General features: G+C 35.4%; 2 protein-coding genes across 2 annotated transcripts; both read left to right on the top strand.

The window, feature by feature from the left end:
- Positions 1-1,929: 1,929 nt before the first annotated feature.
- On the top strand, positions 1,930-3,122 carry LOC135208902 (uncharacterized). Its single transcript, XM_064241470.1, has 2 exons — positions 1,930-1,969; positions 2,790-3,122. The coding sequence occupies exons 1-2, from the start codon at positions 1,967-1,969 to the stop codon at positions 3,066-3,068; spliced, it is 282 nt and encodes a 93-aa protein (XP_064097540.1). The 5' UTR covers positions 1,930-1,966; the 3' UTR covers positions 3,069-3,122.
- A 4,716-nt stretch (positions 3,123-7,838) lies between these two features.
- On the top strand, positions 7,839-9,818 carry LOC135209292 (uncharacterized). The gene has a single exon (XM_064241999.1). The coding sequence runs from the start codon at positions 7,839-7,841 to the stop codon at positions 9,816-9,818; it is 1,980 nt and encodes a 659-aa protein (XP_064098069.1).
- Positions 9,819-18,549: the final 8,731 nt, after the last annotated feature.

Genomic DNA, 18,549 nt, shown 5'->3' with positions numbered 1-18,549 from the left:
TTTTGAAATACAATGATATTGCTAGATAAAGTTTAATATGATACATAAATCATGGCCTGACGATAAAGCTGTCTCAGGAAAATATGTTAATAGAATAAATAAATAAATATCACCAATAAAGTACGAAAAATAATTAACAAAGAGAAGTAGATAAAAGAAATGAAAAAGAACCTTAAGTAAGATAGAAAAATAAAAAAAAACATTATTTTTCATAGGACTGATACATTCTTTGAACTCCGAAGTACCTATAAACAGGTTTATTTACACGTAAAGAATTCACAGAAATTAGGAAGCTTTAATATCTCCAAAAACTTCCGTAAAAAAAATTGCTCCGCAACTTGTACCTATTAATCACACTGCATACTTCTAAAAACCTATCAAGTTGGAAGCATTGTCATGATTTTCAAAGACGTACATGCTAAAACAACCAGCAGAAAATGCGCCGTTCTTCGACGCAATCGAATTTTCTGTACAATTTATAATGCTGTATGAAACTCTCAGCTACGGCCCATGAAACTCTTAGCCATGGCCCGTGAAAATTTCAGCCACGACCCGGTGCCAGACACAGGATCATGGCTAACTTTAACCTTAAATTAGATAAAAACTACTGTGGCTAGAGGGCTGTAATTTGATATGTTAAATGATTGGAGGGTGGATGATCAACATACCAATTTACAGCCCTCCAAGCTCAGTAGTTTTTAAGATCTGAGGGCGGCAGAAAAAGTGCAGACGGACGAACAAATAGTTTTCTTTTATCTTTTACGGAAAACTAAAATCCACATCAAACGCAGCAACCAAGCAATCAAAGACAATCCAAAAATACACATAATCACTTCAAATTCACACCAATCAAACAGTCAGGGAGACTGAGTAAGGTGCAGAGGTCTTTTATTTCTTTACTTTCATAGTGCTGGACATTTGTCAACAAACGTGAGAACTAGAGGAAATAACCCTTAAATATCCTCAAAGGTTACCGGAAGATTATTTCCTAATTCAGGGATCAATATTGTGTACAGTATAATCATTCACATATAATCAGTGATCAGTAACAGCCACGAAGGAAAAGTGAAACAATTGAGATATACTAAGCAATTTCGTTTTATTGTCAAGAGATTGTCACAGCAACTAAAGCTATAGAGACAAGGGCGCATATATATATATATATATCATATATATATATATATATATATAATATATATATATACATATATATATATATATATATATATATATATATATATATATATATATCCTTGCTTCTGTATATCTTTAGTTGCTGTGATTATGTCTTGATAATAAGACGAAAGTGCTTAGCATATCTCAATTGTTTCGCTTTTCCTTCGTGGCTGTAACTTTGTTCGTATAAACATCACGCTGTTAACTTTTTCGTGATTTAAAATCAAACGTAATCAATTATAGCGATGAGTCAAAGAAACTTAGCGCATATTATTATTCGAAGCCTATTACCTCAGTTTCTAAAATATTGACGTAATATTTCTGGACCCAGCAATTATTTCGACTTGCAGGTCAAGAACCATCCAAAACTCCTTGAAAACTATGCTTTCGAAGCCTTGCAGAGTGTTGCGATGCCAACTAACCAAACTGAAATAAGGTAATACAAAAAAATAGCGGAAGACTTTGACAATTACCGAACATCTGAGAATCGACGAATCTTGTTCCATCTCCAGAAGGGAAAATCAAAACAGAAAGAAAACGAAAAATCATCGTTGCAACACGGGAAGAAAAATGGAGCGAGACAAAAACGAAAGGAAATAGAATGAGACCCTAAACTGATTGCGCTATGAACTACGCTTTTGACTTTCGTTGCTAAGTGAAGGGTGGAAACAGACTCATTGTCCCTCATTTCAATTAGGTATAAAAAGCTTCGGTCTTCCTACATTCATTATCCATTCATTCGTTCCTCGCCTTCCTGAGAGCAACGGCCTTCTCTAATTGTGCATTCAAGATGGTAATTTTATCTTAACTATTTACCTTCATTAACTCTAATGATATATATATTTATATATATATATATAATATATATATATATATATATATATATATGTATATATAGTATGTATGTATAGGTATATTTATGTATATGGATATGTAGACATATATATATATATATATATATATATATATATATTATATATATGTGTGTGTGTGTGTATGTATGTTATGTATGTATGTATGTATGTATGTATGTATGTGTGTGTGTGTGTGTTTGTCTGTGTGTCTTTAATCATCGTTAGATCGTCAGGCACTGAGTTGCAGGGGAAACCCATATAATTGATGCTGTATAACGGGTTAATTATAAATAATAGTAATACGAGTTATTTTGATTTAACTTATCACTTTCAATATTAGATTGTTTTAATTTTATATATCGTTAATAATGAACTTGATAATAGATTTGATTTATTCAAAATCACCTATATGATTATAAGAATTATTTGTTTCCTGAAAAGGGTGTGCTTTTAATTTATTCAAAATTACCTATGTGATTATAAATATTATTTGAAGTCTCCTGAAAAGGCTGTGGTTTAATTTATTCGAAATTACTATATGATTAAAAGTATTATTTTTCGGCTGAAAAGACCGCGAATTTCACTCGTAGATTTCCGTTAGCCATGACTTAGATACAAGTTCCTAAATGCCAGATCCCTTTGAATGACTTTGCACACAATTATTCATTGTTCTGTTCATTTCAAGAGACGGATTCAGTCCTGTTCAAGTTCATTTCCTGTTACTTCAGAAATATGACGCCGAATGTTGATGCATTTCAGAGATTCTTCTTAGCCGCCTTAGCAACGGTCCTCGTCCTGGTCACCCTTGTCAGCGGTGGCGGCTACGGACATGGACATGATGACGGTTATGGTCATGGCGGCGGCCACGGACACGGCCATGGCGGCTACGGACATGACGATGGCCACGGACACGGCCACGGTGGTTATGGAAAGGGCCACGTCGTCCATAGGAAGCACTACGGCGGTGGAAAGTCCGACCAGCATTTCCACTTGTCCGGACCCAAGGGAGGATACGGACACGGGGGAGGATATCACTGAGACCGTTTGTCGTTATCTGGGAATATGAGTGAGAATAAATCTTTTTGAAATGAATGGAACTTTGATGTTTGTCATCTATTGCGAAAATCATTCCTCATAAAGGGATCAGAAAGTGGTTCCCATTTCTTTTCCTTAGGTACTAAATGAATGGGAATAGCAACCTCATGCTACTTTCTAGCCCAGCCCCGAAATGAAATACGAAAAGAGGATAACGAAGGAGGAGGATTTGGGTTTAACCCCGGAAAAAGCAATAGAACTGCTCATTGATAAATGTAAGCTTATGATAGGAAGTACAGAAGCAGAAAAAGAATTCCAAACCATGGCGGGATAGGGAGGGAGCAGTTAAAAATTGGGAACAGATCGGTTGAAGAGGGTTGCGAAATCAGAGACGTAAACATGGCTTTAGTTTCATCTCTATTCTTCACAATGGGAAGAATTATGCCTTTGCCTCACTGCTCTTCCAAAAAAATGGCCTTTTAAGTAACATGAGTACTGATATTATTATTATTATTATTATTATTATTATTATTATTATTATTATTATTATTATTACTGTTGATGCCCAACGATTAACTGTAAATAATGTTCGTGTTGTCTTGTTATCGCAATGGTTAATGGTAAGGTTTGCTGTGTGGTAGTTTGCTGGTTCGAGTCTACGCTCGGCCATAATAATTGTTTACTTGGTGTTGGGTTGTTTTAGCTAATTTATGCATAGTTATCGGTCACGTGTACTTTTTGGTATTCGATAGTGTCTTCCTGTAAACAAATGAGGAAAGTTATCAGTTTTAAAAGAGATTTCATACAGAACGGATATAACGAATATAACGAAAGTTGGTATTTACTGAGGAATATTTGGACCGTTTGTTATAGGAACACAATTGTAAGTAAACGCCTATTATATTGTTTTAGAATAGCAGATTCATCTTTTCCATTTTTAAGCCTACATTGTATATAACGTATGTCTTTATATGAGCCTTAATTATATTGACTTTGTGTATTAGCTTTTTGTAATTAGCCGTTATTCATGCATATTTTACTTAATTAAGCTTTGCATATTGTTTCTATCAGTCTTAGTTATTTAACTCAATAATTTTGTATAAATTAGCATATTATTCATACGTTGATTTCTTTTATCCATAGTAATTGAACCACATCACATCACATCACATCACTTCAAGTTACGCTGCATACGTCAAGTCTACATGTATAAACGCCTAACAATATAACCATATCGATGTTACCGTCATGGATCTAATAAAGAACTATATGTGCGTGTCAAAATTGTGTTTCTCCATCATTCACGTTAAGCAATAGAAGAACAGTGCATTAACATCGTTCAATTAAATTGTTAAACTACCATCAACGACTCTCGCTATTATAACTCTTATACGTGAGCCTTAAGAAGTGGAATTACTGCCTGTTATAAACAACTACAGACAAGATGGAGGAGTCTGATGAGGCTGTCCAGAATAGTGCTCCCGTCGAAAACTCTGGTACGACAGTTGATATTCGAACATTGAAAAATAAATTGAGATCATCACTTGCCAACGTAACGAAAAAACGCAATGAACTCACAGGCCTCATGTCAAATCCTGACAACCTGCACTTGGTGAAAATGTGTCTAGAGGAATATAACGAAGCTCTCGATAAGTACAAAAAAAACAAAAAAAAAACTTTAATCGTGTCATGGATAATATCTCAGATGAATTGGAGCAAGACCAGGAATTGTCCAGATATGAGACCAAGGAAATTAGCATTCTGCAATTCCGAAACCATACTGGTGAATGGATAGCCATAAACGAAAAACGACTTGAAGAAGACCTGAAGAGTCTTTTCAGCCGATCTGGTTCAAAACGTTCTTCCCAACGGCCTTCTTCCCTTCCTTCTGGCAAATCGGCTATGTCCGAAAAGGTACAAGCCAAAGCACGCCTCGCCGAGTTGCTTGCCGAAAAAGAACTTGTGACAAAGAAAAAGGAACAGGAGGCAAAGACAGAAGAGATTCTACTGGATATCGAAATAGCCAAGATTCGAGCAAAAGCACGTGTTTTTGCAGAAACCGAAAATGACATTGGCGATGACAATGTTGGTAACAAGGACAATGAGACACATACCAGCATTATTGTGCAACGAGCCAACCATCAGGACGTGAATGTTATGGTCGCTGGACCTAGTTTAGCTGCCCCTGGAATTTGTGTGAGTGGAGGTGCTAACGGCGGCAATATGGATAACCAGGTTATACTTCCTGTCACCCAGGAAAATAGTGCCAGCTTACCCAGTCTAAATCCCAGCACTACACAAGAATTTGTTCCCAGAAATTCTTCAGAGACTGGTACTAACACTCGTGCACCTCCGGTCAACGCTTCGAATACCACGTCATCAACGTTTCCAAATCAAGAACAGTATACGTATCTGCCTGTAAATACACCTGAGAACAGTAACTTTGGTGCACCCTATCCACTGCCTAATTCACCTCCAGTTAACACCATACAGCAGCAGATTAGTGGTATCGCCACAGCTCTAGCTTTGCCTGCACCGGAAGTTCCCAAGTTTACCGGTGATCTTCTGGAATACAGTGACTTCATACTGGCGTTTGACACCAGGATCTCCTCTAGAACAGCCAGTAGCAGTGACAGACTTTACTACCTCCTGCAGCATACCGACGGTGAACCTAAGGACCTCATCAGCAGCTGTATATACATGCAGGCAGACCAAGGCTATAGCCGGGCAAGACAGTTGCTACAACAAGAGTATGGTGATCCTTATAAAGTATCCTTGGCATACTTGAAACAACTAAACGAGTGGAAGCCGATAAAACCAGATGAAGGGAAATGTCTGAAAAGATATTCGCATTACTTGCTAAAATGCTTCAGCGCCATGCAAACACTTACTCACCTAGCTGTTCTTGATCATGCACCGAACCTGCAAGTGGCGGTCCAGAAATTGCCAAGTTATCTCCAGAATAAATGGCGTGAAAAAGCCACAAACCGTAGACTCCTCGAGAACAGGTCTTCGTGCTTTGGTGACATTGTCCAGTTTGTTATTAACGCTGCAGAGTGTGTCAATGACCCAGTGTTCGGCAAAGAAGCAATGCATAGAGAACTGAATTCTAGTAAACCATCAAAAGGGAAACCAACAGAGTCTGCATTTGCTATGCAAGTTAATCGTGAGAGCCAAAGTAGAACTCGTGGTTTTGGGTCACCCTCCTGTTTTTACTGCGGCAAAAATCACGATCTGGATAACTGTGCAGATTTCAGGCAGAAATCTCTCGAAGAGAAAAGAAAGTTTATTATAGAGCAGCGTAGATGCTTCAGTTGCTACGGTCTGAATCATACATCGAAGGGGTGCATGAACAAGCGAAAATGTCACAAATGTGGCAAAGGTCATCCTACGGCCATGCATATAGATGGCTTCAAACAACCTTGGAGGTCAGACTACTCTGACAGATCTTCATATTCTCAAAACCGTACAGAGGAATCCAGCCAAAACCCTCCAGATACAGCTACCAGCAACGTTATTTCTCATGGTTCCTCAATGGTTCTTCAAACAATACTACCTGTTCGTATAAAACAGAGGGGAAGCAACCGAGAAGTTCTCACCTACGCCCTTTATGACCCAGGAAGCACAGGGTGCTTCCTATCAGAAGAACTGAAAGACGACTTGCAAGCTTCCGGTGTTCAAACAAATCTGCGTCTGAAAACTATGCATGGGGAGAGCATAGTCAAAAGCTACCTTGTCCAGGATCTCATCGTCAGTGATATAAACGGCCAGAATGGTATACTGCTTCCAAAAACTTATTCCAGACAAGAAATTCCAGTGAGCCATGATCAAATACCACGTCCAGAACTGTTACGACACTGGCCATATCTTCATGACGTGGCAAAATCGATTCCTGAAGTAATGCCAGAAATAGACATCGGTCTACTGATTGGCAGTAATTGCCCACTAGCAATGGAGCCTCTGAAAATCATATCAACAGACGGCAAAGGCCCATTCGCTCTGCAGTATCGTCACGGATGGACAGTCAGCTCCCCGGTAGAAGACAACAGCGTAACGTCTACACATCGGGTAAACAGTAATCGCATTGTGACCGAGGATATTGAGCAGGCTACTGAAATTCTCTCCCCAAACAGAATACTGAATATTCTGGAAAGTGACTTTATTGATAGCCGGGTAGCAAGGTATCCTGGAGAGAAAGGATTGTCTCCAGAGGATACTACATTCATGAAGAAGGCTGAAAGCAATGTAGTGTTCAAAGACGGTCACTTTGAGATCCCTCTCCCTTTCAGGAATCAGAACTTAATGGTGCCAAATAATAAGATCCTTGCAATCAAACGAGCACTCTATCAAAAGAAGAAAATGCAAAAGGATCCCAAGTACCACTCTGACTACGTCAACTTCATTGACAAAATACTCCAGAATGACTATGCTGAACGTATCCCAGACTCCCTGCTTACAGCCAAATCTGGACATGTGTGGTACCTGCCACATCATGGAGTATACAATCAAAGAAAACCGGATAAAATTAGAGTGGTGTTTGACTGTAGTGCTAAATTCAATGGAATATCCTTAAACGATCAGTTGTTGCAAGGGCCTGATCTCACCAATTCTCTGATAGGTGTTCTAACCAGATTCAGAGAACACCAGGTAGCCTTCACTTGTGACGTGGAGTCTATGTTCTACCAAGTGAAAGTACCCAAACACCAATACAACCATCTCAGATTCCTCTGGTGGCCGAACGGTGACATATCAAAGGAACTCTAAGAGTACTGGATGAAGGTACACCTGTTCGGTGCAGTGAGCTCACCAAGTATCGCCAACTACGCACTTAGACGCGTTGCAGATGAAGGAAACAACTTAAGTTCAGAAGTCGCCCATACAATTAAGCGGAACTTCTATGTTGATGACTGTCTAAAGTCTGTACCGAACGCCACCAAAGCCAGTTCTCTGATTGCTGAACTGACTGCCGCCTGCAGGGGCTGTGGATTCAAACTGTGTAAATATACTAGTAATGACGTCTCTGTCCTAAACACCATCCCAGCTGACGATCGATCTAAAGAGTTAAAGACAAGAGACATCAATTATGACCCACTGCCTACCGAGCACGCCCTCGGAATACTTTGGGTCGTCGAAACAGACACATTTGGCTTCTCAGTGTTGTTGCCAGACAAACCGCTGACAAGAAGAGGCATTCTCTCCATAGTATCATCCATCTATGACCCCCTTGGTTTTGCTGCTCCATTTGTGCTGCCGGCAAAGCAAATACTGCAAGACCTCTGCAAAGAAACCACTCTCACCTGGGATGACGAAGTGCCTGATGATCACCAGCGACGTTTCAAACAATGGATTAGCGAAGCCCCGAACCTTCAGAAGATAACAATCCCGAGATGTCTAAAGTTACCACAGCAAGCAAAAGATACGGTGTTTCAGATGCACGTTTTCTCAGATGCCAGTGCATCTGGGTATGGCGCTGTTGCATACCTAACCTCAAACGAGGGTGGATGTTCGAAAACTTCATTTCTCATCGGAAAAGCAAGGGTTGCTCCATTGAAAGCAACATCTATCCCACGGCTTGAACTCACAGCGGCTGCTGTAGCTGTAAATTTAGGACAGAAAATGACCCTTGAGCTTGATCTCCATCTCAACGATATCTGCTATTACACAGATTCAACAACAGTCCTTTATTACATCAGAGCTGAGAGAAAGCGTTTTCCAGTGTTTGTGGCCAACAGAGTCCGTCAAATAAGAGACTTCAGCAACGCTAACCAGTGGAAGTACGTTAGCACTGATTTGAACCCAGCAGACGTTGCATCACGTGGGGTAGGTTCTGTGATATCGTCAGACATGACTCATTGGCTGGAAGGTCCGGATTTCTTGAATATGCCGGCTTCAGAATGCCCTGCAAAGATGCACCCCATCAGTGAACCGCAGGTTATAGAAGAAGACTTTATGTCTTTAGCTACTACTGCTACATCAGAAGAAGGCTCACCGTTTATGTCTTTAATCACCCATTTCTCCAGGTGGGAGAGACTGAAGAGAGCAGTAGCAGTATTCATAGCATTTTTGGCTTTCTTACAAAACAAAGAACAAACTATAAATTTAAGGACCACACAGATCATGCAAAAGGCTGAAAAGGCAATAGTTTGCTTTATACAAAAGATCACCTTTGCAAACGAGGTCGAGAATCTCAAGAAAACAACCATGAAAGAAGACAAGAGAGAACACTCACTACCAAAAACATGTAAGATATTCCGTCTCGACCCAGTGCTCATCGACGGAACTCTGCGAGTGGGAGGACGCCTCTCGAAAGCCGCAATGGACTCTGACGTGAAACATCCAATGCTACTGCCACAACACTCGCACGTCACGACTCTAATTGTACGAGATGCTCATGAGAAACTCGGCCATGCTGGTAGAAATCACACCATTGCAGCAATTAGAGAACGCTTTTGGATTGTTTCAATCAACTCTGCTGTCCGACGTCAACTCCACAAATGCATAACGTGCAGAAAAATAAGAAAGCCATGCCAAGAGCAAAAAATGTCCGACTTACCTCAAGATCGTCTCGAGCCAGCTCCACCATTTACATTCACAGGCGTAGACTTCTTCGGGCCGTTCATTATAAAAGAGGGACGCAAGGAGCTCAAACGTTACGGCGTCATATTCACTGTCTTGTCAGTCGCTCCATTCATCTGGAAGCTGCTAACAGTCTCGAAACAGATTCCTTTATTCACTGCTTGCAACGCTTCATAGCCCGCAGAGGTACGGTACAAGAAATCCGATGCAACAACGGGTCCAACTTCATCGGAACACGGAATGAACTGAACAAGGCTTGGTCAGATCTGAACCAAAACAAAATCCAAAAACAACTACTGTACATGAATATCGACTGGAAACTCAACCCACCTATGGCATCGCACATGGGCGGCGTATGGGAGCGCCAGATCCGTACCATTCGGAAAGTTCTATCTGCGCTATTCTACAACCACGGGACTCGCCTTGATGACGAATCATTCCGCACGCTTCTCTGCGAGGTAGAATATATTGTGAACTCGAGACCGATCACGACCTGTTCTGATGATCCCGACGACATGGACCCACTAAGTCCGAGTCAGATCCTCCACATGAAGTCACCCAAGAGGTTAATACCGGGACCTTCGCAACCAGAATGTGTACTCAAGAAAAAGGTGGCGTAGAGTACAATATTTGTCGGACTTGTTCTGGAGCAGATGGAAAAGGGAGTACATAGCAACGCCCCAAATGGAACAAACAACAACGAAATACACGGGAAGGTGACGTCGTGTTCCTGAAAGACGAGAACACGCCAAGACTTCACTGGCCGCTAGCACGTGTAACAGAGGTACTGCCAGACTCCAGAGGTGTTGTGAGAAGCGTCAAACTTCGAAACCCAATCTTCTGAACTGCACAGACCAGTGACCAAGCTCGTACTCTTAATTCAAAAGAAGATCAAGTGTTATAGATATTATCCAGAGACACTATATGACATTGATATTTCTAGTTCATATCTGTTTGTCAAACTCATTTTTATTTTTGTTGTGTTTATCGTTTTAATGTTCGTTCTTAAGCTTGGTTTATTCATGTTCTATTCACGTATTGTAGTATGAAATGAAATATTAGTTGTGCATCCTATATTTTTTTTTGTAAATCATATGATTTAGAGGTCGAGTAATGTTGATGCCCAACGATTAACTGTAAATAATGTTCGTGTTGTCTTGTTATCGCGATGGTTAATGGTAAGGTTTGCTGTGTGGTAGTTTGCTGGTTCGAGTCTACGCTCGGCCATAATAATTGTTTACTTGGTGTTGGGTTGTTTTAGCTAATTTATGCATAGTTATCGGTCACGTGTACTTTTTGGTATTCGATAGTGTCTTCCTGTAAACAAATGAGGAAAGTTATCAGTTTTAAAAGAGATTTCATACAGAACGGATATAACGAATATAACGAAAGTTGGTATTTACTGAGGAATATTTGGACCGTTTGTTATAGGAACACAATTGTAAGTAAACGCCTATTATATTGTTTTAGAATAGCAGATTCATCTTTTCCCATTTTTAAGCCTACATTGTATATAACGTATGTCTTTATATGAGCCTTAATTATATTGACTTTGTGTATTAGCTTTTTGTAATTAGCCGTTATTCATGCATATTTTACTTAATTAAGCTTTGCATATTGTTTCTATCAGTCTTAGTTATTTAACTCAATAATTTTGTATAAATTAGCATATTATTCATACGTTGATTTCTTTTATCCATAGTAATTGAACCACATCACATCACATCACATCACTTCAAGTTACGCTGCATACGTCAAGTCTACATGTATAAACGCCTAACAATATAACCATATGCGATGTTGACCGTCATGGATCTTAATGAAAGAACTAACTATGTGCGTGGTCAAAATTGTGTTTCTCCATCATTCACGTTAAGCAATAGAAGAACAGTGCATTAACAATTACAAACTTCTTATCTCGCGCTACACGCCCTGAAACCCGGCCCTGCTGTCTCCCCTATTTTCCCCCAATCACCTACCCACCTCGTCCCAACCCAGGGCGAACAAACGGGTTTGCAAGAGAAGAGTGGATGTCTCCCCTACCCTCCCATTCCCTACCTAACCAGCACCCTCTGGGGCGGACAAACCAGTTTTCAGCGGGTGGGTGGCTGTGTCATGTTGTTTTGAGACTTTTTCGTCAAACCCATCCTACACTTGCATATGAATAATATATATGACTCAATAAGTAAATACAGAGATAATGTAAACGTCTATCACTTAGTAAAAAGAAAAAATATAGGATACAGTTTTATCAATTATTAGTTTTACATAAATGCTTTACGAAATAATAATAATAAAAAAAAAAGAATTCTTTACCGGTGAGACTTTCATTGTTATCGTGATTTTAATTTACACAAAAGTTCTACAGCAATGGAATCTTTCATTCCATTATTATTATCATTATTATTATTATTATTATTATTACAAGTTTGTTGGTGCACGCTACACACGCTTGAACGCAGGGCTCCTATCTCCCCCACCCTCCCAATTCCCTAACTACTCTGCCCAACCAGGGTGGACAAACAGGTTTGCAGGAGGAGGGTGGTTATCTTCCTGCCCTCCCATTCCCCTACCTACCCCACCCCTACCTGGGGCAGACAAACCGGTTTGTAGGGGGTGGGTGGCTGTGTCACCCGGAGGAGGACAAACAAGATCAGATCCACTCGGATTTTATTATTATTATTATTATTATTATTATTATTATTATTATTATTATTCACTTGGCCTCAAGTGTTTACATGGCACTATCTTAAAACAAATTCCAAAGAGCAGAATGCTCATGCGCAACGAAAACAGAGCATGAAAATGAAAACAAAACGAGCATCGGCATCAATAATAATCATTGATATGGGTGGTAGTTGCCAACAGTCATTTTGCAATATAGGACGACGCTCGTTAACCCTACTTAACTGGAGGATGGACGCATCATTCTTTATTACTATAATAGATTCACATCAACCGTGCATTTGATGTCTAGGCCAGTCCCTTACTATACTCCTGATTGGCTGTTGATAAGCCAATCACAAGGCTGGAAACTCAGTCTCTCTCAAGAGTTCACATAGGTATGATGCATGTTCCACCTCTCTGAAGGGATACGCATTTCAAAAGTATCCCTCAAGAGAGGTGGAATATAGATCTTAACCATGTGAACTCTCGAGAGAGACTGAGAGTTTCCAGCCCTGTGATTGGCTTATCAACAGCCAATCAGGAGCGCCGAAAAGGACTGGCCTAGACATCAAATGCACGGTTGATGTGAATCTGCTATAGTTGTGGTAGTACAAAAAGAAAAAAAAAAAGTACTGTAGCTGTAAACAATAGTATTCCAGCTGTAATGAATGGTCCTGTAGTTGTAAATAGTAGTAATGGAGTTGTAATAGCTATTCTTCTAGTGGCTTGCTTACTGACGACCGTGATCTTGTCACCTGTCAGCGACCATGAAATAAATCAATTAGAGAGAGAGAGAGAGAGAGAGAGAGAGAGAGAGAGCCCAAGTATAACGTAATACCTTATTCCACTCAGTCGCTTTACTAGCTCGTCACGTAGCAGATATAAGACTGCGTTACAATGCTGAATTGAAAGAGTACGCGACCGTTATCTCTGCAGTCAGCAATACGCTTATGTCATCGACACGTGACCGTTTCGCTGTGTTCGCTTTAATGATCACAGGTGGTAGGGAAGGGGCAGGGAAGGGTGGGGTCGATAGTAGGGGGAGGAGCAGTGTTCATTACACTTGTCATGCTCCAACCATCCGTATAATACACTTTTCGCGGCTTTTTTTTTTTTTTTCCTTTCTTTCTATCTTTTTAAGCGTGTGGTCTGACTGGTGGTTCCTGACCTCTAAAAGTGAAATGATCGGTTTTATTAACTGATTCTTTTGCAACTCTCTTTTTCTTGCAGCACCTTACTTACGAGAGCAGGTGCTATGAGATAGCCCACTTGAGTTATATTCATATCTTTTATTTATATAATATTGTCTTTTCGATCATTAGCGGTCACACGAGGGATACCTCTTACAAGTTTTTCTCGTATGTTTTTTTTATTATTTGATTTCATTCTTTTATTAATTAATTTATATGTTTATGTTATTATTTATTTATTTATTTATTTATTTATTTATTATTTATTTTATTTTATTTTATTTTATTTTATTTTATTTTATTTTATTTTATTTTATTTTATTTTATTTTATTTTATTTTATTTTATTTTATTTTATTTTATTTTATTTTAGTTTAGTTTAGTTTAGTTTAGTTTAGTTTAGTTTAGTTTAGTTTAGTTTAGTTTAGTTTAGTTTAGTTTAGTTTAGTTTTATTTATTATTTATTTATTTATTATTTATTTATTTATTTATTTATTTATTTATTTATTTATTTATTTATTTATTTATTAGTTTATTTATTTATTTATTTATTTATTTATTTATTTATTTATTTTATTTTATTTTATTTATTTTTTATTTTATTTTATTTTATTTTATTTATTTTTATTTTATTTTATTTTTATTTTATTTATTTTATTTTATTTTATTTTATTTTATTTTATTTTATTTATTTATTTTATTTTATTTTATTTTATTTTATTTTTTATTTATTTTATTTTTTATTTTATTTTATTTTATTTTTTATTTTATTTTATTTTATTTTATTTTATTTTATTTTATTTTATTTTATTTGGCTAAATTGCCCTGTTTACTAGCACATGTCCACGTGACATGTCCACATTTAGTTCTTACCTTTATTATTGTTACTTCAACCATTGACTTTCAGACCGCATTTTGACCTGTTGCCACTTGTGCAACACCGCTCGGGGTTTGTTGCAAGGCTCAGCCACCTTAGATATCTAAATGGCAGTGCATGCGGCGGTGACCTTTGAGAAATAAACTAAAGTTTTCAGATTTTTTAAAAATTTGTTAACAATGTAATCAAAGTGGGGCTCTCGCCAGAGTTACCGTTTAAAGCCTTTTCTGTCTTCTTAGAGGAATGAACTGTTCCCGAAAAAAGGAAATGAAGAATGAGGAAGCATTAATCCTCACATTATTATGCAGACTATATTAATATAAAATTTCCACTTGGAAAATCCTTTTTATATTAAGCATAATCTTTTTTTTTGTTAAGACAAGTATACTACACGAAATATAAACATATCAATTTTCAATTTTCCAATTGGGCCGAGATTATTTCACTCTCGGCAACTCTACTAACTATAATTTGGTCAATTATTCACAATAAGTCACGTTAAAATCCTAAGTATGAGCATTAGTGTATCTGAAAGAGAGAAAGCGGTTGCAATCAACACAAACGTTCATGCACAAAAGACAATTAACTGCTTTATCACATGAGATCTGCTTCGTCATGCCGAATTCTGTCACGACAATTATCTGGCAAATCATTTCAGTATTTCACATTTTGAATCAACTTTAAGATTTTTTTTGTTTAAGATTGATAAGTTTGTTTTCATGTGAATCAATTTTTGTTTTCTTTATATGCATACATACAATATAATATATATATATATAATATATATATAGTATATATATATATATATTTATGATATAATATGTCTAAAATATATATATATATATATATATATATTATATATATATATATATATATATATATATGTATATAGAGTATATATATATATATAGATATCTATCTATATATATATCTATATATATATATATAGATATATATATGTGTGTATATTACATTTTATATATAATCTGATATATAAATATAAATATATATATATATATATATATATATAAAATATATAATATATCATATATATATATATATGAAATATATTTTATAATGTATAGCAAAAATGTACATATATATTATATATATAGATATATATATATATATATATATATATATATATATAAAAGATATATATTATATATATATATATATATATATATATATATGAAATATATTATCTAGTATAATATATATACATATTATATATATATATATATGTATAATCTGATATAATATATTATATATATTTTTATTAATCTATATATATATAATATATATATATATATATATATATAAGTAGATATTGTTTGTTTTATATACATATTTATAAATATAATTCTATATATATATATATAAATATATATATATATATATATATATTATATGTTTATATATATATATATATATATATGAATATATTATAATTTATAGCAAATGTACCTATATATATAATAGATAATATAATATCTATTATATATAATATATATATATATATATATATATATTATATATGATATATCTATAGATACGATATATATGAAATATATTATTAATTTAATAGCAAAATGTACATATAATGTATATATATATATATATATATATATAATATATACATATATATATATATATATATATATATAATATATAAATATCTATATATATACTATAGTTATTCTTATAGATATAATATATATATATATAATAAATTTAGAACGTTACTTCCAAGGTGGAATTGAGTGACTGAGAAAACTAGTTATATTTCTTTTACCATTTAAAAATTATTTTCATCAGGAATAATTGTTTTTCCTAAGTTTTGTTTTCTTTACATACCATACATATCTATAAATATGTTATATATATATGTATATACAATATGATATATATATATATATATTATATGTGTGTATATATATATTATATATATCTATATTTATTTTTCATCTAAATAATTTATATATATATATATAGTTATTATATATAATAAATATATATATTATTGAAAATATATTATAATGTATAGCAAAATGTACAATATTATATATATGATATTATTATATATATATATATTATATATAGTTATATATATATATATATATATACTAAAATTATTATATATATATATAATATGACAATGAAATATTATAATTTTATAAGCAAACTGTACCGATATATATAATATAATATATATATATTATATATATATATACCATATAGATATATATATTATCCATATATTATATATATATATAATATATATATAATACTATACTAATTTAGTTATACGTTACTTCCAAGGTGCAATGAGTGCTGAGAAAACTAGTATTTAGTATTTCTTTTTACCTTTAAATATTATTCATCAGGAATAAATTGTTTTCCTAAATTTAAGGAGTCAACGGTACAAAGCATTTCCTAATTTTTTCATTGTTTATTAGTTTCACTCTCTAGCTTACTTTCAACTTTAGATTGTGTTCAGCCACTAGGTCATGAATGTTATGAGGTCTGAAGTAGTAGTAGTAATAATAATAATAATAATAATAATAATAATAATAATAATAATAATAATAATAATAACAGAGCACTGGGGCAATATCTGAAAACCAGTGAAGACGAGTGGACTAAAGAGTGCATGGGAAGAAGGACTAATAAAAGTAGACGAAGACCCAGAAATATACAGAGACAGGAGAAAGACAGACAGAACAGAGGACTGGCACAACAAACCAATGTACGGACAATACATGAGACAGACTAAAGAACTAGCCAGCGAGGACAATTGGCAATGGCTACAGAGGGGAGAGCTAAAGAAGGAAACTGAAGGAATGATAACAGCGGCACAAGATCAGGCCCTAAGAACCAGATATGTTCAAAGAACGGTAGACGGAAATAACATCTCTCCCATATGTAGGAAGTGCAATATGAAAAATGAAACCATAAACCACATAGCAAGTGAATGCTCGGCACTTGCACAGAACCAGTACAAAAAGAGGCATGATTCAGTGGCAAAAAGCCCTCCACTGGAGCTTGTGCAAGAAACATCAGCTACCTTGCAGTAATAAGTGGTACGAGCACCAACCTGAGGGAGTGATAGAAAACGATCAGGCAAAGATCCTTTGGGACTATGGTATCTGAACGGATAGGGTGATACGTGCAAATAGACCAGACGTGACGTTGATTGACAAAGTCAAGAAGAAAGTATCACTCACTGATGTCGCAATACCATGGGGACACCGGAGTTGAAGAGAAGAGAGGGAAAAAATGGATAAGTATCAAGATCTGAAAATAGAAATAAGAAGGATATGGGATATGCCAGTGGAAATCGTACCCATAATCATAGGAGCACTAGGCACGATCCCAAGATCCCTGAAAAGGAATCTAGAAAAACTAGAGGCTGAAGTAGCTCCAGGACTCATGCAGAAGAGTGTGATCCTAGAAACGGCACACATAGTAAGGAAAGTGATGGACTCCTAAGGAGGCAGGATGCAACCCGGAACCCCATACTATAAATACCACCCAGTCGAATTGGAGGACTGTGATAATGTCAGAATACTAATAATAATAATAATAATAATAATAATAATAATAATAATAATAATAATAATAATAATAATAATAATAATAATAATAATAATAATAATAATGGGCACAATTTTCAGTGTCGAAAATGATGACAATGATTCCAGGTCCACAATAATATCGCATGTGAAGTATAAAGTCGTAATGATAAGAGATTTCGAACCTTGTACTAGGTTCATCTTCAGTCAAGTGAACATTGTGAATTTAAAAATCCGTCGAAGTATTCAGAAGTTTACTTCGACGGATTTTTAAATTCATAATGTTCACTTGACTGAAGTTGAACTTAGTTCAAGGTTCGAAAGCTCTTATTATTCAAGACTTTATACTGCACATGCGATATTATTGCGGACCTGCAATCAAATAATAATAATAATAATAATAATAACTAATAATAATAATAATAATAATAATAATAATAATAATAATAATAATAATAATAATAATAATAATAATAATAATGTTCTAAAGGGCCCACAATAATACAAAGTGTAAAAAGTCCGTGTACAGTTTTGAAGACTTTACAGAAAGCTTTCGAACCTTTCCCTGGGTTCATCTTTAGTCCATTGGACTGAAGATGA

Source organism: Macrobrachium nipponense, chromosome 37, assembly GCF_015104395.2.
Source record: "Macrobrachium nipponense isolate FS-2020 chromosome 37, ASM1510439v2, whole genome shotgun sequence".
NCBI classification, from domain to species: domain Eukaryota; kingdom Metazoa; phylum Arthropoda; class Malacostraca; order Decapoda; family Palaemonidae; genus Macrobrachium; species Macrobrachium nipponense.
Note: the sequence above shows the minus strand (reverse complement) of the source record. Positions and strands in the feature narration are given on the sequence as shown.

Coding starts and splice junctions, on each gene's coding strand:
- LOC135209292 (XM_064241999.1), top strand. CDS start 7,839: ATGAAGGTACACCTGTTCGGTGCAGTGAGCTCACCAAGTATCGCCAAC.